The sequence below is a fragment of the Anopheles aquasalis genome, chromosome 3, assembly GCF_943734665.1.
Source record: "Anopheles aquasalis chromosome 3, idAnoAquaMG_Q_19, whole genome shotgun sequence".
Taxonomy (NCBI): Eukaryota; Metazoa; Arthropoda; class Insecta; order Diptera; family Culicidae; genus Anopheles; species Anopheles aquasalis.
Window position 1 is genome coordinate 34348446 of NC_064878.1, and position 27523 is coordinate 34375968.

Genomic DNA, 27523 nt, shown 5'->3' on the forward strand with positions numbered 1-27523 from the left:
GCCAATTTTGCATGCAAGTTTTCTTAAAATTCGTCGATTTTCAATTTTTCATAAATTTTGAAATAAACCATATATTCGATATCAATTCGTCGATTCGCCAATTTTGCATGCAAGTTTTCTTAAAATTCGTCGATTTTCAATTTTTCATCAATTTTGAAATAAACCATATATTCGATATCAATTCGTCGATTCGCCAATTTTGCATGCATATTGCATGCAAGTTTTCTTAAAATTATCCGATTTTCAATTTTTCATAAATTTTGAAATAATATATATTCGATATCAATTCGTCCATTCGCCAATTTTGCATGCAAGTTTGCTTAAAATTCGTCGATTTTCAATTTTTCATAAATTTTGAAATAACCATATATTCGATATCAATTCGTCCATTCGCCAATTTTGCATACAAGTTTTCTTAAAATTCGTCGATTTTCAATTTTTCATAAACTTTGAAATAAACCATATATTCGATATTAATTCGTCGATTCGCCAATTTTGCATGCAAGTTTGCCTAAAATTCCAATAAAGTTTTCTTAAAATTAGTCGATTTTCAATGTTTCATAAATTTTGAAATAAACCATATATTCGATATCAATTCGCCGATTCGCCAATTTTGCATGCATGTTTTTTTTTTTTTTTTTTTTTTTAGTTTAACAAACTAGGTGGAATACTAATGTACGAACCTGAGGAAGCCCCTCGGGAACAGTGTGGGACTCTCACCCACTAAACCACTAGCTTGGTTTTCCGTTACCACCCTGCTGCTGTATGCCTCTTTCGAGATGACTCGCAGCGAGGGTGGCAGTGCCGAAGCACTTGCACCGCGAAAACAAAGGTCTGAAACGACTATATTTTGGAGTAACGTTGTTCAAACCACCTTACTTTCTCGCTACTCCTAAAAGCGTTCCTCCCAAACGTACGACGGACCATGCCTAAGCATCTAAAACGTTGCGCCAAGGCGCAGGCTTTTCCCCAGCCACGGTGGGTCTCAAGGTAGGCGCGGGTCGCCGGTTAGCCCAGGCGGGTGTCCGAGGAACATCCGCTTGTTTTCCTTTTACCCCTGCACTTGTTGCTGGTCCCTGCCAGCGGGGTACGGTAGGATGGCACACACACCATCGCAAAAATGCGTCGAAAATGGCACCAATCCATGCGCAAAAGCCCTGTAAACAGCAGCAAGATTTCTACCCTGTTAGCGCCCTGTTAGGCTCTTAACAGGGCAATTTGAGTGACGGTGAGCGATTTCTGTCACACGGGTACCGAACAAAAATCGCTCGCGAAAATTAGAAAAATTAATGAAAAAAATTGACAGTCGTTGCCTATGTTTTGGTTGCGTTGGATACGCTCTGACAAGTAAGAAATCCGTTGGTATTCGCTTTGAGAATTACGGATTTCTTACTTCTCAAGGTAGGAATACACGAAGCGTAAACTCTCGTATAAACTGAGAGTGTAATGCCAAAAAGATTATACTTATGTCAAAAAGATTATAGGCCGGCGGAGCGTAAATCCGAGCGTAAAAGCAAGCGTAAACACAGCACCAACATGAAGCGTAGCGTTATGATGAATTGAATGTTCTACAATCGCTAATATACAGTAAAAACATCTTAAAATATATAAAAAGATGTTCAGAAATCAACTTATCTCGTCGATTTATGTTTTTTGTGCCCAGAAACGCATGTAATTGATGTAATAGCATAGTGTAATTGCAGGTGCCCGAATGTAATTGCATTTGACGTTTCGGTATAAACTTTTATGCGATTATGCCTGCCACACGAAGCGTAAACTTTTTGGCATTACATTCTGAGTTTACGCTAGAGTTTACGCTTCATGTATCCCCGGCTATACACTTTGGTAAAACGGTAGAAGAGCACATGTTTCTCTTTTTCACAAGGTCACAATTTAAAAAAAAAAACTACCATTATGGTACTTTGAAAGGTGGAAGGGGGGGGGGGGGGGATTGGGAAACACTTCTTAAATTATAACCTAAAATTTAATGTAGAAGTTCACTCGCCTTGCCGCTCCTTAATAGCTTAATTTATTTAAATAGTGGCCCTATGAAAAAAAGGACTTCTTGAGATCATCCGTCGATCCGCCAGATCTTGCGTTTCACCTTACCGCTTTACCGTCACGTAGAATAGTGACTCCGCATTTTTAGCTAAAATACCTTGATGTTAGCAAGAGCATATTGGTGGCCCAACCTCAATACTTGCAGTTTCCAACTTTTATTCCACGTTGTACGTTGATTTGTTCTGAGATCGCTATTTTTTCTCTAAAACAAAAGAGCAGACTGTGAGCAAATCTAGTAAAAAGTTATAATGGGTTTCCAGTGTTTAGTAGCAGCAAAAGCAAACGAGGTTATTCAAGTCCACAAGTACCGCTCGGATCTCACAGGATTAACCGTGGTCATCGCCGAAGTCGAGGGTCCTGTAGTGAATGGTTATTTTTCGCTTGCGACGGAAGCTTATGATGATGATGGTCTGCCGCATACACTAGAGCACCTTATATTCTTGGGTTCGGAGAAATATCCGTACAAAGGTATTTTAGACCTGGTAGCTAATCGATGTTTAGCCTCTGGGACAAATGCATGGACAGATAGAGATCATACTTGTTACACGATGACTACTGCTGGGAACGAAGGCTTCTTAACGTTGCTACCAGTGTACCTCGATCACATCTTGTACCCAACATTAACCGATGCCGGTTTCGTCACGGAAGTCCACCACATTACGGGTGACGGTATTGATAGTGGGGTAGTGTATTGTGAGATACAAGGAAGGGAAAACACGGGCGAATCTCGCGCAAACTTGGAGATGCTACGTGCGGCATATCCGAACTGCGGATATAGTGCCGAAACTGGTGGAATCATGAGTAATTTACGCACCAGCACTAGCAACGAAAAGGTGCGCGCATATCATACCTCGTACTATAGACCCGATAATCTCTACATCATTATTACGGGGCAAATCCGGGCCGAAAATGTGTTTGCTGCACTCGAACCAATAGAACAAAAAATCATTTCAAAAGGAGTCCTTACTCCATTTAATAGGCCATGGCGAACGCCGGTCGCTCCTCTAAATGCATCAAAAGATTTGACAGTCGAGTACCCTGCGGACGAAGAAGACTGTGGACTCGTAAATATTGCTTGGCTAGGGCCGAAATCTACTACAGAATATAATGAATTGACTGACTGCTCCGTATTGCTACGTTATCTTACCGATACATCCGCAAGCCCCATACAGCGTGATTTTATTGAGAATGAAGATCCGTATGCAAGTCGAGTCAGCTACAGCATTGTCGAAAATTCTCGCTCTTTACTGTATATTGGTTTTGAAAACGTGCCTTTAGGCAAGGAATATGCGGTCTTCCCGAAGTTGAATGACCTACTCATTTCCTTCGGAAGCGGTAAAGAAAAGGTGGACATGACGCGCATGACGAACGTAATTGAACGTTACAGGCTGGAGGCACTTAGTAGTCTTGAGTCAAATCCACACGACGATATTGCTTTTCATTTGATTGGAGATATGTTATACGGGACCAATAACGACGATGTAAGATGCAAAAGCCATGATGAAGAAGTGCAAATGATTTTATATATTTTATTTGTTTACTTTCAGTTTGAAGAGCGACTAAACGTGAATCGACATTTGAAGTCATTAAAAGAAAAAGAGGAAAGCTTTTGGGTGTCATTGTTAAATAAATATTTTGTAAACGTAAGATTGATTGTTCTTCATGAATTGACAGCACGAAATTGAGCTAATCAATTAATCAATTAATCAATTAATCTTTGACCACAGGCCAACCATGTAGTAGTACGCGCCGTACCAAGTGTTAAAGAAAATCTTCGTATAGCCAATGCAGAACTGTTGCGGATTGAGGAGCAGCGTAAGCGACTCGGCGAAGTCGGTCTTGAAGAGAAATCCAAAATTCTAGCTAATGCTAAGGCAACCAATGACATTCTTCCACCAATTGAGGTGATAACTTCTTTCCCCGTGCCTTCGGAGAACAGAATCAATTTCTATCCGGTTGAAGTTTTTCGCACAAGCGACGAGAACACACCCACTGGAATCAATCTACACAGCCTTCCCTTTTACGCTGAAGCTTACGATTTGCATACTAATTTTTGTTATGTGAGTATTATCGGGATGAGCAATGAATGATACTAATATGAAAACCTCTTTATTCTAGTTAAAAGTGTCGTTAAACACTAGCGAATTGACCGCTGAGCTGCGCCCGTACCTCGTCCTGCTTATGGAGCTTTTGAAAGAATCGCCTGTACGTCGTGGCAATAAATTAATCCCCTACGAAGAAGTTGTTGCCACTCTAGAATCAAATACCATAGAAACTACTATAGAGCTTGGCTTCAAGGCATCCAGTCGTTTCAGCGTGGGTTCATACGGCAACAACGCAACGTTGCACATGCAAGTGGTACGCGAAAAATATGTGAAAGGTATTGAGCTTATAGGGGAACTCCTTTACCATAGCACGTTTACTACCGAACGCATTAAAGTGTGCGCAACAAAGCTCGTCAACGAAATTGCTCAATTGAAACGTGAGGGTAACTCGATAGCTAAAGAAATTATGAGAGCCATGCGCTATCATGAGGATAGCAACGTTCGTACTTGCTCTTTGTTGAAACAATCGAAGTTCTTAACGGGAATACTGATCCAGATGGAAAGATCAGAATTTGCTGCGGACGTAATAGCAAAGTTAAACAAGACGCGAGCAATAATTACTCTTCCGCAAAATACTTCACTACACATGGCTGCTGATTGGCAGGCGATGGAACATCTTGGGATTGATTTAAATCAACCATGGAAACAGTTACAGATAGATACAGGAACCTTTGAAAACTCCTTGTGCTCAAAACGGTAACTTAAAGTAGCATATATGAAACCATTATTATAATGAGCATGATCCAACGAAGGTGATAATTTTAAATTTAATTGCAGATTTTTTGCTGTCCCAGATTGGATGAATTTGATTTCAAAGAATCAATCTGCCAACATACCGAATAATCTTATTGTTACGCTCGGGAGTGTTGAGAGCGCGTTTCTGTTCCTCACCTGCCGTTCGATAAGCGATTTTAAGGATCCCGATTTGGTTCCGCTGTTGCTATCGTTGCAGTATCTTACACAGCTTGAAGGTCCGCTATGGAGACATATTCGTGGACAAGGATTCGCCTATGGGTACAACATAGCACCGAGACCGAATGAAGGCCTGTTGTATTTCACTCTCTACCGCGCCTCGAATGTTGCAGCAGCTTTCAAAGAAGCAATGGTGATCACTGTAAGCGAATCTAATTGTCCACATTGCTGAAAGTAACTAATTCTGGTTTTTCTTTGTCATCCGTTTAGCGAAAGCAATTTGGCGACCAGCCTGAGTGGGACGATACTTTGCTGGAATCCGCGAGAAGCTCACTTATCTATGAAATTATTGCTCGAGAGAACAGCATCGAAAAGGTGGTAGATGCATCGGTCCTCTCCTGCTTCAAGAACGTACCTTTAAATTATAATCAGACATTGGCTTCGCAAGTTCGTGAAGTGACAAAAGAAGATTTAATTCGTGTTAGCAAGCGGTACCTTGAAAAGCTGTTTTCCAACAGAGAAACTTATATGACCATAGTTTGCCATCCAGATAAGGCAGCCGACATTGAAACCGCTTTTGGTGGTATGGGCATGTCTATGAAGGTGGAAAACAGTCTTGAAGATAGCATTTTGGCCTAAGCAACCCTATGTAAAACCTAACCGTTACAACCAAAGCAAAATAATAAACCTGATACAGCGTAGAACACTTAATTCGATTACGTAATCCAATGTTTTACAATATCTATATTATTACTTAAAACAAAAATTTAAAAAAAGTGATGGTTAGATTTGCGTAAATAACGAATTGCTTCCATTCGGTGCGATACGGAAAGGTCTCGCTCGAGGTCGACCTCGGAAGGGCTTAAGAAAGCTCTTATCATGTTTAAATTCACCAGGTGTGTAATATGGCCCTTCGGTTTCTAGATAAATATCCAAACATGACATGGCGCGTTTTAGCTGCGTCGGTAACATCAATGGCATATTGTCGATAGTAGATGTACTGTTGCACCAGTATTCCATTTCCTTGAAAATTAAAGTTAATATATATTAACAAACTATAATTTATAAATGGTATAGAAACTTACCCGTACAGAACTGTCGCGAACAGCAGTGTGCTTACCGTTCCAGTTTAGCGAAAAAGACCAAATTGGTGACGTTTCAGGGTAGCAGCAGGGAATGCAAATGTAGCTTTCCAGTTTCGCCGATCCTCTTACTACAATTGCTCTAAAGAATAAATCTCTAGCAAATGCTATTCCATCTTCCAAGAACTTTAAAGAAACGCCTGATGCAAGGTAATCTTCGAAGGATATAGAAATCCACTGGAGAAGGGTGCTGGATATGCGTATTGGATGGTCATGCTCATTGTTTATAGAAGTATCAATCAATTTGCTTTCCAACTCGTAAATTTGTTTGTAAAGTTGAATCCGCGCTTCCCATCGCGTGCGAATTTTTCGTAAAATTGAAGGTATTGTTTTTTTGCTATAATCTGTTTTTAAGAGTGTTCCAGAAGATTGCGTAAGTGATCTGTTGTTTGGAGCGGATATAAATTCTAAGCCACAGAGTTCTTGTGCCCAACGATACGGTTTACCCAATCCCCTTTCTTTCAAAAGAGTAATAAACAGATCCGCGTCTTCTATTATTTCATTAAGCTGATAGTTTGTCTTGGGATTAGGGCTTTCTAAACCGGTATCGTTGGAAAATAACTCGCTTAGTATTGTATCCATCGATAGAATATCGCCTGTGGCAGTTCCAGCAATTGTCAAATCAGTGAGCGAACAGTTAATTGTAACAATATCAATATTGGGCAGATAATAAAACGTGATGGCAAGTCCAGGGAGTTTCTCAGAAACAGAAAAGATCCCCGCTTTTGCACGCACTGTTACTGTCACACATAACGGGTGTACAGTTAATAGGTTTTCTCGTCTTTGTTCTGCTAGGTTGGTTTTCGGTTGGCCACGATGGCGCTTTTTCACTCCCCTCTCCGGATCCTGGTCGTTTTCATCATTATCGGAATCGGCTCGGTCACGATTGTTGCAGGAGTCGATTCGGTGGTGACTGCTAAATTCAAACTGAAGCAATGACTCCATTTGCTTGGCTTCCTCTTCGTCACCATGAATCATTGTTGATAGCAGATTGTCTAAAATACATAGTAAGATAACAAGTAGTCAGTGCTACATACACTATGTGACCGTTACTTATTCTATTACCGCATGTCTCACTGTAGGCGATCATATTTGTATACAATAGGTATAGAGGCGGAGCCAATAGCCGGACAGTTTTCTGTATTTCCCAACCTTTTTCAAATGGCATCTGGAGTGCTTCCTGTAATGGTCTTGTGGCTACAATTAATTCACGCAAACGTGGACCAAGGGAGTGAAGGCGTGTGGATTTGGCAACAATATCATTCTCTATGGTTTCTTTCAAAGTTTGCAACTCTTTTAAATGAGAATCCAGCTCTTTGCGTTGCTGTAGCTCCCATTCCAGACGAGCTATTCGCTTTGCGTGATCATCATATTGAGTCTTTGTTGGTCGAGAAACCGCCTCTGGTGCGTTTTGATAAAACTCATACTCTGGAACAAGATCTATCTCTTCATCCTGGCTTTTAAAGAGATAGCATTGCTGAATTTCTCTTTTTAAATGTTCTTCTTCGTATAGAAGATTTTGCAACTGCAGACGATTGCTATCCACTCGTAATTTCTCTTGGTGCAAAGCAGTCCGCCCATCTCGAATGCGAACTTTATCCAGTCGGTTTAATTTTTTTAGTAACACCAATGCAAGCGACCCATTGACACGTTTTTCTCTTATTTGAGAAGTGGTTTCTTCAGTTTTTTCCATTTTCAGTCCGGCAACCTCCGAGAAAAGATCCTTCAGTTCGGCACTTACAGCATTGAAAATATGCATGTCGTTCACGGACGAACGATTATTTGCTTCCTGCTTTTCAAAAGCAATCGTATTCTACGCGGTTAGCAAAAAAAAAATTAGATATTTTTATCTCATTATTTGAGGATGTTCGAGGGTTGTTTGCTTACCATGTATACATCATCTTTGCCCACTGTGACTAAAGATGCAGATCCTTCAGACAAATCAGTAGATGTTGTCTTACGACGCTTCTTATCCGCCGCAGTTTCTCGTTCAAATCCGTCTATCTTATTCACCATAATTCTTTAAGAAAAACACCTAATCACCTAGAATGATTGTTTAACAGAACTTTAAGCGGGCGACAGACGAAGCGTAAAGCCGGGGATACATGAAGCGTAAACTCTAGCGTAAACTTAGAATGTAATGCCAAATAGTTTACGCTTCGTGTGGCAGGCATAATCGCATAAAAGTTTATACCGAAACGTCAAATGCAATTACATTCGGGCACCTGCAATTACACTATGCTATTACATCAATTACATGCGTTTCTGGGCACAAAAAACATAAATCGACGAGATAAGTTGATTTCTGAACATCTTTTTATATATTTTCAGATGTTTTTACTGTATATTAGCGATTGTAGAACATTCAATTCATCATAACGCTACGCTTCATGTTGGTGCTGTGTTTACGCTTGCTTTTACGCTCGGATTTACGCTCCGCCGGCATATAATCTTTTTGACATAAGTATAATCTTTTTGGCATTACACTCTCAGTTTATACGAGAGTTTACGCTTCGTGTATTCCTACCTTTTGGCATTACATTCTGAGTTTATACGAGAGTTTACGCTTCGTGTATTCCTGCCTTTACAACTAACGATAACAAAACTGAAACCCTATCAAAAACGGCTAATTTCTTCAGTTTTCTTTACTTACGATAGCTGACGTATATCACCACACAACGTTAACAGCGAAGATCACGATCCCAGGCAAACAAATGCCAATCAAAAACATGAATGATTTTGGATTAGGAATGTTCCAAGCCTAAAAAACCAGAGCTCCTTAAAGTAAAGGCTTACTTCAGTGTTGCCCTTCCAATGAAATCCACTTTTCTAGAGCAGCAAAGTTCTATTTCACCAATTTCAGATGATGTAGCACTATAATCCAACAGTCCATCACACGACTTATGTGACAGCTTGCCATGCGCTCGATAGGCAAGTTCTGTGATCCGGCGTCTCTCGAAAAGTACTCGAGTTAGATCCGCCCCCCTCCCCCCGGGAAGATTTGTCAAAATTATCTTTTTCATAGGGACACAGTTTTAAAGCATAAATTAAGCTATTAAGGAAGGAGGGGGTGAATTTCAACATTAAAGATTTCGTCATAATTTTAGAAGTGCTTCCCCCTCCCCCCTTCGCCTTCCTAATACCTTAATTTAGGATTTTAAATCATGGTCCTGTGGAAAAGAGAAACACAATAAATCCTCCGAGTGCAGATGTACATTTTTTCCAGAGTATGCTTATAACGCATTACGAATTTATTTCATATCCAATTCAAACCACACGTTTTACCTCAAAGAACCGCTTAAGATAGTAAACCTGACCAACAGTCATAACTATAAGAACGATTGCCTCGAAGAAAGACCACATCACCACACGAGCATTGGTGCTTTCGTTGATCGATCGATGAATCCGATCTCGTACCTGTTTTGTGAGTAAAATAGTCATTTTCTTGTTTGTTAGACTAAGGTGCTTATTCTGTACCAGGCGATTTCGATGGCCTCTAGGCGTTCGATGATTCATGCGAATTTCGAAACTTCAACTCGTTGTTTCGAAACGTTTCGTAAACAATAAACAATTCAAAATGACAGTTTGAAGTAAAAAAACTGTGAATTAACTTGAATTTTTCTGTATCAAAAACGAGTTAACCTTTGTAATAATAGTATACGATAAGCAGGAAGAAATTATTAATGCATAATCAGGCCGTTTCAGATCAAACCGTTCGAAGTCGATGCTCGATGTAAACAAAACGCCAGCTGTCGATCACAAAAATGCACTCGACAGTAGGAGATCGTGAACACCACAATGAACACAAAATGAACCAAATGAATCATCGCCTAGAGGCCATCGAAATCGCCTGGTACAGAATAAGCACCTAGGGTGCCCATTCTCCCAGTCTACGCCTGCATTTTCTAGGCGTAATTCATTTGGTTCATGTTTGTGTTCATTTTGGTGTTCATCTACGACTACTTGCGTGAGCATTTTTGTGATCGACAGCAGGCGTTTTGTTTACATCGATCATCGATCTGAACGGTTTAAGAAGTTTCGAAAATCGAGCAAACAATCGACGAACCCTAGAGGTGTCACGACTAGGAGGCGTAGAGAATTGGAGAATAAGGTGCTTATTCTGTAACTTTCGATTACGATGGCCTCAGGCGTTCGATTCATTTGGTTCATTTTGTGTTCATTTGGTGTTCACGATCGCCTGCATGTCGAGTGCATTTTTGTGGTCGACAGCTGGCGTTCTGTTTACATCGAGCATCGAGCATCTGAAAAACAGTTATAGCGTCCTGATTGTGCATCAATAATTTCTTTCTGCTAATCGTATACTATTATTACAAAGGTTAAGTCGTTTTTATACCGAAAAAAACAAGTTAATTAACAGTTTTTTTACTTCAAACTGTCATTTTGAATTGTTTATTGTTTTCGAAACGTTTCGAAATTCGCATGAATCATCGAACGCCTGAGGCCATCGTAATCGAAAGTTACAGAATAAGCACCTAAGCCAAAGTGTCTATAGGAAACAGGTAAAGTCATACCGAACAAAATCGCTCGCGACGATTAGAAAAATGAATGAAAAAACTGACAGTTCGTGTCTATGTTTTGATTGCGTTGGACACGCTGTATTGGCTTTGAGATGTAAGAAATCCGTAAAGAAAGTTCAAGGAACTGCTCGTTTGATCTAAAATTAAGAAATGTGTCATTTAAACAGGCAAAAGTACATAATATGCCTGATAAAACCATTAGGTAGGAATACACGAAGCGTAAACTCTCGTATAAACTCAGAGTGTAATGCCAAAAAGATTATACTTATGTCAAAAAGATTATAGGCCCGCGGAGTGTAAATCCGAGCGTAAAGCCGGCGATACATGAAGCGTAAACTCTCGTATAAACTCAGAATGTAATGCCAAAAAGTTTACGCTTCGTGTGGCAGGCATAATCGCATAAAAGTTTATACCGAAACGTCAACTGCAATTACATTCGAGCACCTGCAATTACACTATGCTATTACATCCACTACATGTGTTTTTGGCCACAAAAAATATGAATCGACGAGATAAGTTGATTTCTGAACATCTTTTTATATATTTTAAGATGTTTTTACTGTATATTAGCGATTGTAGAACATTCAATTCATCATAACGCTACGCTTCATGTTGGTGTTGAGTTTACGCTTGCTTTTACACTCGGATTTACGCTCCGCGGGCCTATAATCTTTTTGACATAAGTATAATCTTTTTGGCATTACACTCTTAGTTTATACGAGAGTTTACGCTTCGTGTATTCCTACCTTTACGGATTTCTTACTTCTCAAGGTAGGAATACACGAAGCGTAAACTCTCGTATAAACTGAGAGTGTAATGCCAAAAAGATTATACTTATGTCAAAAAGATTATAGGCCGGCGGAGCGTAAATCCGAGCGTAAAAGCAAGCGTAAACACAGCACCAACATGAAGCGTAGCGTTATGATGAATTGAATGTTCTACAATCGCTAATATACAGTAAAAACATCTGAAAATATATAAAAAGATGTTCAGAAATCAACTTATCTCGTCGATTTATGTTTTTTGTGGCCAGAAACACATGTAATTGATGTAATAGCATAGTGTAATTGCAGGTGCACGAATGTAATTGCAGTTGACATTTCGGTATAAACTTTTATGCGATTATGCCTGCCACACGAAGCGTAAACTTTTTTGCATTACATTCTGAGTTTATACGAGAGTTTACGCTTCGTGTATTCCTGCCTATTGAACTTTTCCCGAATCAAACGCACGCTGGTTTGGTGATGAACGTAAACAGCTGTCAGTTATTTGACGTTTGATGCTTTATGTCAAATTGCTATGACTTCACCTGTTTCCTATAGACAATTTGGAATAAGCACCGAAGTTGCTTATACTGGTCAGGCGATCGCTGACATCATAAGCACAGAAGAACCCAGGATAACTCACATGCATGTAATCCTGTTCGTGTTTGATACTGGTCAGCGTTCCAGATAATTCGCGAATCATGTCCTCCAGTTTTGTATGGCCAGCCTCACCTTCGTTTACTGCTCCTACTGTTCCCTTCGGGGCTTCGCCAATTTCCATGGAAAACATTACCACCTGATAGATATCTGATCATATTATCAACATTGTAATTGTAAAAAAAGTCATTGCATACTGTTTAACTTTCCTTTGGCGTAAGCGTGGACATTTTGTTGCTAAAACAGTAATGATAGACACCGGTCTCATATGCGGAGAATGTGTATTTTCCAGAAGATTCCTTTTCTCCCTGGTATATCACTTTTTGATCGGGCCCACTGATACGTACTTCAATATCTAAAAATCCACCTTCTACCGTTTCAAACATAAGCCCTACAAGTGAAGCGTTTGTTATGCCCACGCAAAACGGATTAGGAATGCATATTTTCGTACACTTACCAAGCTTGGTTCCAGCTTCAGCCCGGTCGAAGAAACACTCCTCAGTATGCGGATCGACAGTGATAAAATAGCCATTGATTTGCACTATACTAAGCAAAAACAGTAGCAAAATGCTTTGAACATAGAACTTATTATTCATCATGAGATTGGTGCGACTCATTTCACGCCACGTTTGATGAGAATTCGACAGTATTTGACAGCTCATTCATCAAGCACACATAGCCAAAGTGTATATAGGAACCAGGTGAAGTCATCCCGAACAAAATCCCTCGCAAAGATTAAAGAAAATGAATGAGAAACTATGACATATGGTGAAGGCTTTTGGTTGCAATCAAAGATGCTGTTTTCGCTTTGAGGAGTAAGAAATCCGTTTCGAAGGTTCAAGTTTTTCAAGTTTTTAAGAATTCTCATTCTAAAAGTGTAAAAGTTCAAGTTTCCAATCCCTTCGCGAGACAGCACTGATGATTTGGGCGCTACCGGCGGATGATGCTCGCTGGAAGCGGTGCCCCACGGATCCCCGTAAGTGATCGATCAGTCGCTCGTTTGGTGAAAACAATGAGTATGAATTATTTAAACGAGCAAAAGCGATACTACATATGACAAAATCATTGAACATTTCCGGATATCCTTCGTATCACCAAACGCTTTCTGTCGATTTGGTAAACATGTATTTGACAGCTGCTGAAGTCCAATATGGCGGCGAGTGAAGTGCTATGACTTCACCTGTTATAGTTAAATCACTTTGATGTGGGCCAAAGTGTTTTAACTATGGGCCCGATTATGGATTACGACCCGACTCAACTCGTCCGCTACTCGTCGCTCGTCTCGCGCAGACGAGTGCGCTTAAAAACCGTATTATACAATGCGAGTGGTGCATTCAATAACCACCATTAGATTTTGACAGATTTCCTGATTTTGAGCCGAGTTCAATCCGGCTTGAAATTTCAATCCCTTTTGGTTTCAATAAAATCCTTGTTAAAATTGCATTAAAGTGCTTAAAGCCGGGGATATATGAAGCATAAACTCTCGTATAAACTCAGAGTGTAATGCCAAAAAGATTATACTTATGTCAAAAAGATTATAGGCCCGCGGAGCGTAAATCCGAGCGTAAAAGCAAGCGTAAACACAGCACCAACATGAAGCGTAGCGTTATGATGAATTGAATGTTCTACAATCGCTAATATACAGTAAAAACATCTGAAAATATATAAAAAGATGTTCAGAAATCAACTTATCTCGTCGATTTATGTTTTTTGTGCCCAGAAACGCATGTAATTGATGTAATAGCATAGTGTAATTGCAGGTGCCCGAATGTAATTGCATTTGACGTTTCGGTATAAACTTTTATGCGATTATGCCTGCCACACGAAGCGTAAACTTTTTGGCATTACATTCTGAGTTTATACGAGAGTTTACGCTTCATGTATCGCCGGCTTAATTCGGATTACACGTCTCAACCCGGTCATGTAAACATGTTCAAGTTAATTTTATATTTACGCTTGAGTTTACGCTTCATGTATCCCCGGCTTAATAAATAATAAATTATTATTTATGCATGTTCTTATGTGATTAATAAAAAAACCATTTAAAATTGGAATAATGTACACACGCAAATATCAATTTGTTTTACCCATCATTTAGATTTCAAATCATTGCGAGTAACAAATATTGTTGATATTTACCTAAAGAATCCATTAACCTTTATTCATTCGTCGACCCAGATGTTAATAATAAATATATTCGACAAACTTAATCTCGTCTAGATACCTTAATTCACATATTTCCTCATGTTTTACATACAATACAATATTTTACAATCAATCCATGAAATATTATTTCTTTTGGTAATTCCTAGGAAGATTCTTCAATCATGTCCTTGTTCGAAAACTCTTGGACAAAATACCTTGCGTAACTGCGAAAGTTTTTTTAATCAAATTTTTACAATATTTAACTTTAGTATTTTTTTATCGATTCAAAGTCAATCAAATACACCTCACTCTTTAAGTAATAAATATCGATGCAGAACTGTTGCAAATGATAAAAAATGTGAAAAATAAATGTTAAAATATGGGAAATTTAAAAAAGGTATTTGTTTTAATTCCTTTTGAATAAAAACTAAGATCAAACAAATGTGAAATATTATATAAACATGAATAGTGCAGTAAATATATTTGAATTTAGGTTTTATTTCGAAACGAGGAGATGTTTAATAATTTACAATATGCCCCTTATTGACACAGAGCATCTACTCGGCTCTGTTAAACCTAACTCGCTATGAAGTAGTTAATCATTTTATTACTCACAAAATGCAAACATATGACAAACGTCTTCTGTTTTACGGTAAACAAATACTACACCTTTTCCATATATGATGTATCGGATTTTTTTAACAATACTTCAATTAACAATGCTTCCCCGATGGATTTGATAGTTTGAGATGTCTTTTTGGTTTAAAAAAATTAATAGTCTTATGCAATCAGTTCAACTGAAATAAACTGAAAATGGTGTGCTTTTTTGTATATTTGACAGCGAGGTGGAGCTGGATAAAGTGGTACCCACTCTAGAGTGATCGTCGAATAATGTAAAAAAAACTGTATTGTTTCTGTATAAATTTGATTTTAACACAATATTTTCCAGAAAATATTTTTATTTTATTCATTTAAATAGTAATGATTATCATCAATCATCAGTAAGCGAATTGTAATGCATCGCAACAACATTTGCAATACAAAAACACGTTATGTTGTAACACACACACACACACACGTGTGTGTGTGAATGTGCGCGCCCCCGTGTTGATGAATTCATTCCATCCGTTTCTAGATATTATGCTTTGTAGTACATAGACACCATTCGACGTAAGATTAGAATATGATACAACTGCGGATCTGTTGGTATGCAATCTGATCACGATTATTCGGGCTGGATCTTGCAGTAGACACTTGGTAACAAGGGTCACAAATTAAAATAAAAAACAAAAAAAAAGTTAGGTAATGCTTCATTACATACACAAAATACAGTTTCCGTACAGTATTTTAGGACTATAGCCTTTATCAACGCACTTACACAGGTATTGCTTATTCAAACAAATGTAGTACAATGAAAACTTATTGAGTGCGTTGAATTTATGTCTGTCATTGTGAAACGGAAGGACTTTTTTTTTCTGCATCCTGACTAGTTGAACCAGAGTTATTAGAAGGACCACCCCCGCGATCAACTTGCCATGAGTTCGCTCCACCAGTCATAGAGCTTTCGTTATGACCTCCAAAAGTATTGTGACCATCGTGGTCCAGTGAGTTGGCTGCGTCGTACTGCGTATTTTCCAAACGTGTAATAAGTCGCTCGTCTTCATCTCCAAACTCTCCACCCATCAGCGATGGTTCACCAACAACCATTACATCCTTGTTTCCGAGACGATATGAATAAGTATCAATGGAAAAGAAAAAAATATTATTAGACTTCGTTCAGAATACCTTTTTCTTTTAGCAGCAGGTATGAAATTTAATGACAATAACGATCGATTTTCATCGATCAGAAATATGGAATAATTAATGCATGTTAAAAATTACTATTGGAACCATTTAGCTTAAGAAAATCAACTCACTACCTGAGACGCCAGCGAAAAGTTTGGACCAGGAGATCGTTTTTTGTTCGGCATTTGTGGTCCTGCATTACCTGCTCCTGCACCCGAACTAGATCCTTTACGTTTCCGTCGTTTATTTGTCGGTCTTTGGGCATCTATATGAATTCAACATTAAAACAAATTGATTGATGAATTGAGGTGAGAACAGAGAAATATACATTGTCCACAATATTTGAAAGGATTGTATCAACTGCAAAGACAATTTTCAACTATACTATCATAAATTTCAACCAATTCGTACTGTGGATCTTATTTCGTGCCAAATAGGCTAAGCAACATAGTTACTGATAATCTTTTATACGTATGGAAGTATGTATATTCAAAACTCAATCATTTTTCAAGAACATTACTAACACGAACAAAATGATATTTATTAAGCTATGCTAAACTTTACTGGAAAACTGTATAAGTCAAACGATATACATTCCATTGAACAATGGCCGAGCTGGACCTTGCTCAACTATGGACAAAAAGTACCTCCTTTCTTACCAGGCGGTGCGACCATCCGCTGCCACTTTTGGAACAATGTCGTTTTCAGGCAATCTCTAGGGCTCAAAGCATAAGCTTTATGCCTTGACATTAATTCCTGCATAGGTTCCAATATGACGCACAACTGTTTATTTCAGCAACAAGTATAGCATGAAACGAAATAAATATGTTTATTGGATGAGTTAAGATGCGTTGCAAAAATTTATAAATTGAACTTATTAATTTTTGTTTCAATTGAGCAGATGTTCGATGTTTTTAAGATCACCGTAACATTATTGCAAAGAAGTTTTAATTAAAAGCATCACCACTCACGCGCAGATAATTTAGGGTTGAATTAGTTATGCCTTGTCTCGTTATGTTCTTTGACAGTTGCTCCAGCATTGCTGGATCTGGCTGGGGACTGTGTAATGCGATGACTGAACGTGGAATGAGTTCGCGGTGCGTCCGGACGGCCATGTGCCATGATTTAATTCTCATTAAGTCGTCGAATGTGAATTCCAATATAAGCCGTCCTTCTGTAAGCACCTGTTTAAAAAAGATTTGAATAATACAAATATTACTCATTATGTAAATGTAAATAAATATGTTAACGATAATATTATAACATTTTTTAAATAATTTTTAAAAATCTATTAATTGATATAAACTTAAACATATTAGAAGAAATGGTCTTAAAGATTTTAAAATATTTGCCAAAAAAGTTTTATATCGTTCGAGAGAAAAAAAACTATCTTTGTTTTAACTTATATGATGACGGTCGCCATAGGTATGAAAATCAAAAGGTTTAGTATTGGTTTTGTATATTAACACGCGCTTATATGCTTTAAATATTACGAGTTTAAGGCAGCAGCAATTCATGCAATCATGTCGACAGTATGCAAACTGGGTTAAAAAACGTCTTTCGAGCTCGAAATGACCTTAGTCTTAGACTGATTAAATTAATGTAAAAGTTAATAATTCAATTGAACAATAGTATTTAAAGAAATTTACTCATTTTGGTGTTAATTTATTCGTACTTGTAACAGAATTATACATTCTTTATATTGTTCTAGCAAACTTGATCAATATTTATATTTGCTACCGTATCGATAAAATAAATCATTAATCATACTTTACCTTAGTGTACATTGGTTTACCATGAATTGTTTCCATGGTGCATTGATCGCAGTCCAATGTGATAGAAGTGTTGTGGAAGGACTCTTTTGAGTGTCGTAAATTGAAGTACAACTCTGTTACGCCACCCTCAAAAATACTTCGAAAATATCGTGGAATCAGAGTGCGTCCTATTGCTAAAAAACGTTATAGACGTTAATATCATTCATAACTGTGTGTTACAACAATTACATTATTTGAAGGTATAACTAGAAACTTGACTATTGGTAAGTTGTTACTCACTATATCTTTTTGGTCCGTCTTCCAAACAAAAGGTTAACGTTAACGTTGCATCATCTTCGAAAAACTCGTTTGCAAAAGAGTCCCACCAACAATTATCACTTTCCTTAAACGATGGAACGAAACAAAACAAATAATGATTGAAAGTACATACTAGCGTATAAATAATATAAATAATAATTACTTCAGTTCTTTGTTGCAACCGTTTGTTTAACTCATATATTCTATAGTCTGGTTGTCCGAAATAGGCATGCCTCCTGGGTACATTCAATTGACTAAAAAAAAATTATTAAAATTACAAGACTTAGCCAGTGTCCAAATACATGTATTATATCTATAAATGCGCACCTTTGGTCCATGCGATCGGTGGCTTGAGGTCCGCTTATTAAATGTCCTTGTCCCATTGGACCTCCTATATTAGGTCCATTTGGCCCATGTCCAAATGGTGATCCAGGTGGTAGACTAAATTGCGGAGTTCCGAAAGATCCAGGCCCACTGGGGGATGTAAAGTGGGGACCGGTACCAAATGCTGATCCCGAACTACTGGGTCTTCCAAATTGTGGACCATTCGAGGACGGTGAACTGAACGGTCCGACAGCTACAGGTACTCCACCACCAACAGGTCCATTGTATGGTCCACTGGAATTAGGAGGAGGAAAACTTGAACCTACACTTTGAGGAGGGCCAGGTCCAGGCGTTGATGATCCAGATGGAGCTGGTGAAGCTGTATATTGAGGAGTGTTGGAACCAGTCCCAGGTGGAACATTTGGATAGCTGTTGCCAGTCGATCCTCCGGCAGGGGATCCTTGGCCAGAAGCAGGAAAGACTGGACCAACGAAGTTGTTGGGACCACCAGGTGCACCAAAATTATTTACACCACCACCCTGTGCTCCTGACCCTCCAGGGCCGTTAGGACCAGCCGACGCAGAAACAGGGCCTCCCGGAGCACCTGGCCCACCAGGACCTCCTTGGGAAGGATCAGCAGTGCTAGCAGAAGTCCCTTTCCAATTGCTTGTCGAGTCTTCCAGAGTAGATGGCAAGCTCAAAGAAGGTCCTGCATTAACACCACGTCGACTTAATCCTGTACGGAATGTATATTAATTAGAGAAAAAGAGAGAAGAGGTTCAATTAGATCCTTAAAATATTTGCACATTATAGATGTAGTGAAAATGTTATCCGTTGTAACACACGGATTGCAAAGTAAGTAGGCTTACCTATCATACTTGTGCGGATAAGTCCAGAAAGGAGACACTACCTTAAGCTGGATGTCAAAATGATCTTTGATAGATACCAACGACTCCAATGTACAAAAGTTTAAAAGGGTTAAGGGATATGTTCTCACTTGGCCGTTTTTAAAGTATTTTTAGGACACACTCATTTCATTTAAATGTTCTGGAACAGTTTCTGAAAGACTCAATGGAGTCTTTTGTGAACAAGTTATTTTTGATAGTACACCATTATAATTGTTCCATCATTGTATTTTACAACCTCACTTTCTAAGAATGTTCACTGCAAACCGAATATCCACCCTAGAAAAAGGATTTGGTAATGAATAAGTTATCAATATTCACATCCGCTATTTTCATTTATTTCCCTAACCCCCCCCCCCCCTCTCTCTCTCTCTCTCTCTCTCTCTCTCTCTCTCTCTCTCTCTCAACCACTATATATATATATATATATATATATATATATATATATATATATATATATATATATATATATATATATATATATATATATATATATATATATATATATATATATATATATATATATATATATATATATATATATATATATATATATATATATATATATATACACCTTAAATTAGAACTTGACAGTTGTACAACGTTTATGATTCAATAAACAATATACACAATTATTTACAGCTATTCCAAGTCTTCCTTTCAAATGTTTAAACATGTGCTACAGTAACATTTAAATGAAGTTTAAAAAAAAATGCCATTAGTTTCACCGGTGCTGCTTCAGGGAATTCTTTTACCTGAAACAGGACTAGAGCATCAATTTGATTTAGTTTCTCACAAGCGGCTTGGCCATAATTTTGGTTTGATATTTCATTCTTCACGAAACCGCGTCGTCTGATATCACCTACACTAGTCCAAAGCATAGCACTAACACAGTTACGGAACGGCGAGCACAAGTCAATTATTCCATTTTTCTTGAGAGGGCATCATCAACGAGTACTGATAAATAAGAAAATACTGTACTCACGAGCGTAAGTATAAACACTAAGCGCAAGCTACTCTTAACATGCCAAAATTGCAACAGCAATTGATTTGTAGCAGCTGAAGCAATAGCTTAACAATAGCGTTTTAAAATCTTCTATCCCAGAGGCTTACTGAAATAGCACGTAAATATAGTCTCTTTTTCAACACATTACACTTTTCACGCTACATCTAAGAACACTTTTTATTTCGCAGCGCGCGCAGGTTCCGCACAAATTGTATAGTAACAAGTAGGAAAGCAAGTCGCGGCAGATCTTTGGCAGTACTGCTATCGGACAAATACACATATCCTGTACCACCAAGTGGCAAGTGGCAAATAAATGTAACAGTGTATAGGTGCCAATGATTTCGTATGAAACAAAGCGACCGGAAAGTTGCACGAATACATATGAAAAAACAATTTAGTATATTTACATATTCCGCACACTGGCATACAAAACACACACATACACACATAAGAATCATGGGTTTCGTTTGGTATAGAAAATCGGCTATTTTAAGCCTTATTTTGTTGGCATGTTTGATTCTTGTAGGATTCGTACAAATCATCAACGGTAATTCACTTTTTCTAATCGAAGACAACCAAGATCACGAACGCTTTTACGTACAATGAAAAATACAATTATATAATAATATAATCAAAACATATAACTACCAACACTTGTCCTAAGAAAGCGTCTGCTTGCATCTTCGCGTCCCACTTCCAATTTCATTTCACGTATTCTTACAAAGAGACACTCACGTTAGCCGACGCCATCAACTTTCTCTTAATTTGGTAGCCATTTTGAAAATATTCTTGTATTTTTTAAACAGCTACCGATGACCCAAGGGTAAGTTATCTCAATGCGCAACTTTCGCTCCGAAAACCAACCTCAATCTTCGTTCTCAATTGGCTTTATTACACTTGTGTAGTAAAACGTAATACGAATTCAAACGCTCGGCGCTCGAAAAACAAACCGATTTCTTCAAGTACAGCTGTTATTATATAGCTTCTAGCATTCTCATATTCTGTTGGCAGCCGATCCGATCTGAGTGGCGTAGGGTAAAAGACTGAAATAGGTCCCCACTCATGATCAGTTACTGAGTGATTCAACAAATCGCTTTTGGTAAAAGACTAAAATAGGCCCCCACTAACGGTGAGCAACTGAGTGACCGAAAAAACCATTTAACTGATTAAATGTATCCTTTTCACCCCTCCCCCCCTTCCTCAATACATTAATTTACGTTTCCGCATATTTTAATAAAGATTTGGTGGTAAAAGACTAAAATAGCCCCCCCACTCACGGTGAGTTACTGAGTGACCGAAAAAACCACTTTTTAACTGATCAAGTGTAACTTTTTCACCCTCCCCCCTTTTTTAATACATTAATTTACGTTTCCGCATATTTCAATAAAGATTTAGTTACCAAAAATGTAGAAATAAACTATTTTTTCGATCACTTAGTAGCTCACCGTGAGTGGGGGGTGTCTTTTACCAAAGACTAAAATAGCCCCCCCCACTCACGGTGAGCTACTGAGTGACCGAATAAACCGCTTTTTAACTGATTAAATGTATTTTTTCACCCCTCCCCCCTTCCCTAATACATTCATTTACGTTTCCGCATATTTTTATAAAGATTTGGTTATCAAAAATGTTGAAATTAGCTATTTTTTCAGTCACTCAGTAGCTCACCGTGAGTAGGGGGGCCTATTTTAGTCTTTTACCGATTTGGTTACCAAAAATGGTAAAAGACTAAAATAGGCCTCCCTCGCTCACGGTGAGCTACTGAATGATCGAAAAAACCGCTTTTAACTGATTAAATGCATTTTTTTCACCCCTCCCCCCTTCCCTAATACATTAATTTACGTTTCCGTATATTATAATGGAGATTTGGCTTTCAAAAATGTAGATATTAGCGATTTTTTTGGTCACTCAGTAGCTCACCGTGAGTGGGGGGACCTATTTTAGTCTTTTACCCCAAAAATGTTGAAATTAGCTATTTTCCGGGTAAAAGACTAAAATAGGTCCCGACTCACGGTGAGCTACTGAGTGACCGAAAAAACCGCTAATTTCAACATTTTTAGCAACAAAACCTTCATTAAAATATGCGGAAACGTAAATTAGGTGCTTATTCTGTAACTTGCGATTACGATGGCCTCAGGCGTTCGATGATTCATGGGAATTTCGAAACGTTTCGAAAACAATAAGCAATTCAAAATGACAGTTTGAAGTAAAAAAAACTGTAAATTAACTAGATTTTTCTGTATCAAAAACGACTTAACCTTTGTAATAATAGTATACAATTAGCAGAAAGAAATTATTGATGCACAATCAGGACGCTATAACTGTTTTTCAGATGCTCGATGCTCGATGTAAACAGAACGCCAGCTGTCGACCACAAAAATGCACTCGACATGCAGGCGATCGTGAACACAAAAATGAACACAAAATGAACCAAATGACTCATCGCCTAGAGGCCATCGTAATCGCAAGGTACAGAATAAGCACCTTAATCTATTAGGGAAGGGGGGAGGGGTAAAAAATTACATTTAATCAGTTAAAAAGCGTTTTTTTCGGCCTCTCAGTAGCTCACCGTGAGTGGGGGGCCTATTTTAGTCTTTTACCTAATAAAGATTTGGTTACCAAAAATGTAGAGCCGGCGATACATGAAGCGTAAACTCAAGCGTAAATATAAAATTAATTTACACTTGAACATGTTTACATGACCGGGTTGAGATGCGTAATCCGAATTACACTGACCTTTAATCGACCTTTGCGAGAAAAATAGGATCTTTTTTCCGAAGAAAAAGATTAAAAACGCTAGTAATGATCACTCACTATTAATGCATACCACAAACAGGAAATATAGTGAGGCAAATCGCTTGCAAACAGCGTTTACGCTAGGATTTATGCTCCGTTGACCTATAATCTTTTTTACACCGTGTAACCGGCAAATGTAAACTTTTTGGCATTACACTCTGAGTTTATACGAGAGTTTACGCTTCATGTATCCCCGGCTTAGGAATTAGCTATTTTTTCGGTCACTCAGTAGCTCACCGTGAGTGGGGGGGCCTATTTTAGTCTCTTACCCGTGTGACAGAAATCGCTCACCGCCACTCAAATTGCCCTGTTAAGAGACTAACAGGGCGCTAACAGGGCGCTAACAGGGTAGAAATCTTGCTGCTGTTTACAGTCATCCTACCGTACCCCTGTGCCCAGTAGCCCCGCCCCCTAAGATATTGCGGATCAATATGAAGCACGCAAAAGCATAATTTCATTTTCACCAATTTTATTTTCACCTTTGAATCGGACACTCTGCCTCGCAAAACACATCACAAAACACAACACTTCGCACAACATTCCTCTGCTTCGCTGCCTGTCCGACGCTGATTGATCCCAGGATGCTGCCGAAAAAAGACAACATGATTGATCATGATCAGATTTGATCAACAAAATATTTTCAATTTCTTACCATTTTCCGTTGTCGCGCATGCCCACAAACAATGTCCACGGGTTTAGATGCTCCGTAGCACAAACGAATGATACAAATTCACAGCAAAACTAGCTTTTTTCTTCAAAATTTTCGGATGCACGAGCGCAGCACATCCTGCCTCTTGCGCGTCGTTTTCAACTGACGCCATGTTGGATCCAGGCCTTAGCAGAAATTTTCACTTTCCTCTTTCGTTCGCCGTGCCCTTACACAAACACACGCGCACGGGGCCGTATCCGAACACGCAGTACTCGTGAGCGATCGAGTGAATGGTGAGACAACATCAAAACAAACCGTAGGAGTGAATGAGATAGCATGTACTCGAAAGAAAAAAATCGGCTGCTTGACAAAAAGTCTGTCAACAGGGTACCTTTTTTCAGTTACTCAGTAACTCACCGTGATGGAAGAGGGGGGTGGGGGGGGGGGAATTTAAGTCTTTTACCCACCATTTTTACTCCCAGATTTCACAACATATGCCTCTGTACACTGGGTGGAAAGTACACACACAACAAATTGAAGCAAGTTTCAAATTGAAATCAGTTTCAATCTCGGTTCAATCAATTCCTCCAGAATTTAACAAATGCCTGTTCGCTAGTTTCTTCTGATTTGGCGTCGAACTGTTGAATCGCATCAGTTTTAGTCCGTGAGTTGGGATTTTGACTGGTCTAGGGCAGTTGTTCTTTATTGGAAGAGAAATTCAATTGAAATCTTAGCTAATAAACATCTTAGTTCTGTGGACTTGAAAGTATTGAATTCCGAAATCTTATAATTTGCGATTCACATTTGTGCGACTGATTCGTGCACTTCGTTGTTCACGTCGCGTCTGTTCAATTATAGATCGTCATTTTGTGAGGCAAAGTGCTTTTGCGACATACGACACCCAGCTATTGTAAGTAAAAAGAAGCTTTGAGAATAATTATATTTGTTAGAATATCATATTGATATTATATCAGTTGCAGAATTGTTGTATTTGATAGGTGCTCAAGATTTTCACATTTGGATTTTGATGGTAATTGGTTGTAGATAAGTTATGTAGATCTTACACGTTATAATCTAATTACAATATCATTTTTTTGTGATGATTACATTTACCTATAATTCGCATACAACCTTTTAATGGAGCACATGAATTATTGCTTCCCTGCTGATTCACTGGTCCAGGTTCCACTCATGGGGTCGCTAACGAAGGTGAAGTTTTTTTTTACCTGGAATTCCTTGTAACATCATTAAAGAAGAAAGTCCAACATCATGTCAGATGTTATGGTGGTATTGGTTACACCGTTTAAAGCTAAAGTATTTTTATACGAAGAAATATCGATTAGATTAATTGTATGAAAACTTGTGCTCGCACACACACACACACACACACACATATATATATATATATATATATATATATATATATATATATATATATATATATATATATATATATATATATATATATATATATATATATATATATATATATATATATATATATATATATATATATATATATATATATATATATACATGTGTGTGTGTGTGTATTTGCGTGTGCGTATATATGCTGCATCAAGCAAGAAGGCTCTGTTATGCCATTTTTGCATTATTGCACCGTAATCTATTGATTGATTCGATTTATTTGTTTATTCGATTGTATTCAAAGAGTACAAAACCATTACAAAATGTGGCAAACGAAAACTGAAACGTAGATCAAGTATATAATAGAGTTCGTGGTAAGCTACAAATACCTATGTAGTAGTGTTGTGCAGTGACGGGCTGAAATAAGCTTAAAAGATGCCACCCGAAAGCTCGAGACACCACGCTTCCACATCGACCCAATGTTACTAGTTATTCTACATGGGCAAATTTTGCATTAAAAAAATTGATGTAGGATAATTCGCGGACCAAGCTCATGGACCAAACCTCGAATATCTTTAAATATTCATTAAGATTCGTTTAATAATCATCAGCAATCCATTGTTCGGAGAAAAATATTTGACCCTGCGCTCACATTGCCCAGAATCTAGAAATATTGTATGTAGGCCAAGATGTGTCAATTAACCAGGTGAAGTCATCCCGAACAAAACCGCTCGCGAAGATTAGAAAAATGAATGAAAAAAACTGACAGGCCGTGTAGGATTATGAAAGATTGTTTTGGTTGAAATCAGAGATGCTGTTTTCGATTTGAGGAGTAAGAAATCTGTTTCGAAGGTTCAAGTTTTCCAAGTTTTTAAGAATTCTGATTCTAAAAGTGTAAAAGGTCAAGTTTCCAATCCCTTCGCGAGACAGCACTGATGATTTGGGCGCTACCGGCGGATGATGCTCGCTGGAAGCGGTGCCCTACGGATCGGCGGCCAACAGCCCCACGGATCCCCGTAAGTGATCGATCAGTCGCTCGTTTGGTGAAAACAATGAGTATGAATTATTTAAACGAGCAAAAGCGATACTACATATGACAAAATCATTGAACATTTCCGGATATCCTTCGTATCACCAAACGCTTTCTGTCGATTTGGTAAACATGTATTTGACAGCTGCTGAAGTCCAATATGGCGGCGAGTGAAGTGCTATGACTTCACCTGTTATAGTTAAAACACTTTGATGTGGGCCAAAGTGTTTTAACTATGGGCCCGATTATGGATTACGACCCGACTCAACTCGTCCGCTACTCGTCGCTCGTCTCGCGCAGACGAGTGCGCTTTGAAACCGTATTATACAATGCGAGTGGTGCATTCAATAACCACCATTAGATTTTGACAGATTTCCTGATTTTGAGCCGAGTTCAATCCGGCTTTTGTTTCAATAAAATCCTTGTTAAAATTGCATTAAAGTGCTTAAAAGTGAAGATGTGACAAATTACTGATTATCATAAGCGAAAATAGTGGATTATTTCAATGATATTACAAACTTTTGGCCTGCTCCAAATCAAAACAAACTCGTCCACTTTGACAGCTCGGACGAGGGCCTTCGGGTCCTCGACAGCGACGAGCTGGCTCGTCTCGCGCTCGTTTTCGGCGATACAGAACTTTGCATCGACGAGTCGACTCGCCCAAAAACTACCCGACTCGTTTTCCTAAATCGCGCCCTTAGGCTATATGGAGGATGCATCAAAACTTCCCAGTCAAGCTCTCCCAGTTTTTGCCGAGTCATCAAAGATGTGTGTTGTCTAGCGTTGTCATGGTGGAAGACGATGCCCTTTCTGTTGACCAATTGTGGCCGTTTTTCCTCGAGTGCTTGCTTCAATCTCATCAATTGGTGACAGTAAAGTCTAGAATCAAGAGTTTGACCAGGCTAGAGAAGCTCATAATGAATGATTCCACTCCAATCCCACCAAACGCACAGCATAACCTTCCGCGGCGTAATTCCTGGCTTTGGGGCTGTTTGTGTAGCTTCTCCATTCTTGCACCATGATCGCACCTTTCGCACGTTATTGTCGTATTTGATCCACTTTTCATCTCCTGTTACCATTCGTTCCAGAAACGGTTCGATTTCATTCCGTTTCAGCAAAGAATCGCAGATGGTAATTCGGTCCAATAAATTTTTCACAGACAATTCATGCGGTATCCATACATCGAGCTTTTTTTTGTAGCCATCCGTTTTTAAATGGCTCAAAACCGTTTTATGGTGAATATTTAGTTCCTCGGCGATGTCACGGC

The 27523-nt window shown here is 38.5% G+C and overlaps 3 protein-coding genes and 1 long non-coding RNA gene across 21 annotated transcripts; 2 read left to right on the top strand and 2 right to left on the bottom strand.

The window, feature by feature from the left end:
* Positions 1-2134: 2134 nt before the first annotated feature.
* Positions 2135-5789, top strand: LOC126575817 (uncharacterized protein C05D11.1-like). Of its 2 annotated transcripts, XM_050236731.1 has the most exons (7): positions 2141-2529; positions 3340-3542; positions 3609-3704; positions 3789-4121; positions 4180-4862; positions 4944-5280; positions 5349-5789. In XM_050236731.1, exons 1-7 carry the CDS (start codon positions 2310-2312, stop codon positions 5715-5717), a joined length of 2241 nt encoding a protein of 746 aa, XP_050092688.1. In that variant the 5' UTR covers positions 2141-2309; the 3' UTR covers positions 5718-5789. The 2 variants fall into 2 exon arrangements, with proteins under 2 accessions (XP_050092687.1, XP_050092688.1); XM_050236730.1 differs by having other exon boundaries at positions 2135-3542.
* Positions 5790-5802: 13 nt separating this feature from the next.
* Positions 5803-12848, bottom strand: LOC126575831 (transmembrane emp24 domain-containing protein 2). Of its 2 annotated transcripts, XM_050236757.1 has the most exons (6): positions 12166-12317; positions 8874-9637; positions 8108-8263; positions 7286-8033; positions 6164-7215; positions 5803-6101 (listed from the first exon to the last, which is right to left on the bottom strand). In XM_050236757.1, the coding sequence occupies exons 3-6, from the start codon at positions 8234-8236 to the stop codon at positions 5862-5864; spliced, it is 2169 nt and encodes a 722-aa protein (XP_050092714.1). In that variant the 5' UTR covers positions 8237-8263; positions 8874-9637; positions 12166-12317; the 3' UTR covers positions 5803-5861. The 2 variants fall into 2 exon arrangements, with proteins under 2 accessions (XP_050092714.1, XP_050092715.1); XM_050236758.1 differs by lacking the exons at positions 5803-6101; positions 6164-7215; positions 7286-8033; positions 8108-8263 and adding exons at positions 12388-12570; positions 12637-12848 and having other exon boundaries at positions 9433-9637.
* On the top strand, positions 9645-14069 carry LOC126575928 (uncharacterized). The gene is made up of 3 exons (XR_007608282.1): positions 9645-10331; positions 10719-11831; positions 13940-14069. It is a non-coding gene; the product is annotated as an uncharacterized LOC126575928 (long non-coding RNA).
* Positions 14070-14802: 733 nt separating this feature from the next.
* On the bottom strand, positions 14803-21385 carry LOC126575839 (LIM domain-binding protein 2). 16 transcript variants are annotated; one of them, XR_007608278.1, is made up of 10 exons: positions 21065-21339; positions 19375-19689; positions 18509-19241; positions 18164-18435; positions 17885-18057; positions 17081-17293; positions 16757-16892; positions 16241-16374; positions 15703-16037; positions 14803-15577 (listed from the first exon to the last, which is right to left on the bottom strand). XR_007608278.1 is itself a non-coding variant. In XM_050236794.1 (10 exons), exons 2-10 carry the CDS (start codon positions 19379-19381, stop codon positions 15771-15773), a joined length of 1842 nt encoding a protein of 613 aa, XP_050092751.1. In that variant the 5' UTR covers positions 19382-19689; positions 21065-21339; the 3' UTR covers positions 15619-15770. The 16 variants fall into 16 exon arrangements, 15 of the variants coding, with proteins under 15 accessions (XP_050092751.1, XP_050092750.1, XP_050092749.1 ...); XM_050236794.1 differs by lacking the exon at positions 14803-15577 and having other exon boundaries at positions 15619-16037; positions 16244-16374; positions 16769-16892; positions 18164-18266; positions 18345-18435; XM_050236793.1 differs by lacking the exon at positions 14803-15577 and having other exon boundaries at positions 15619-16037; positions 16244-16374; positions 18164-18266; positions 18345-18435.
* Between the last annotated feature and the right edge of the window lie 6138 nt (positions 21386-27523).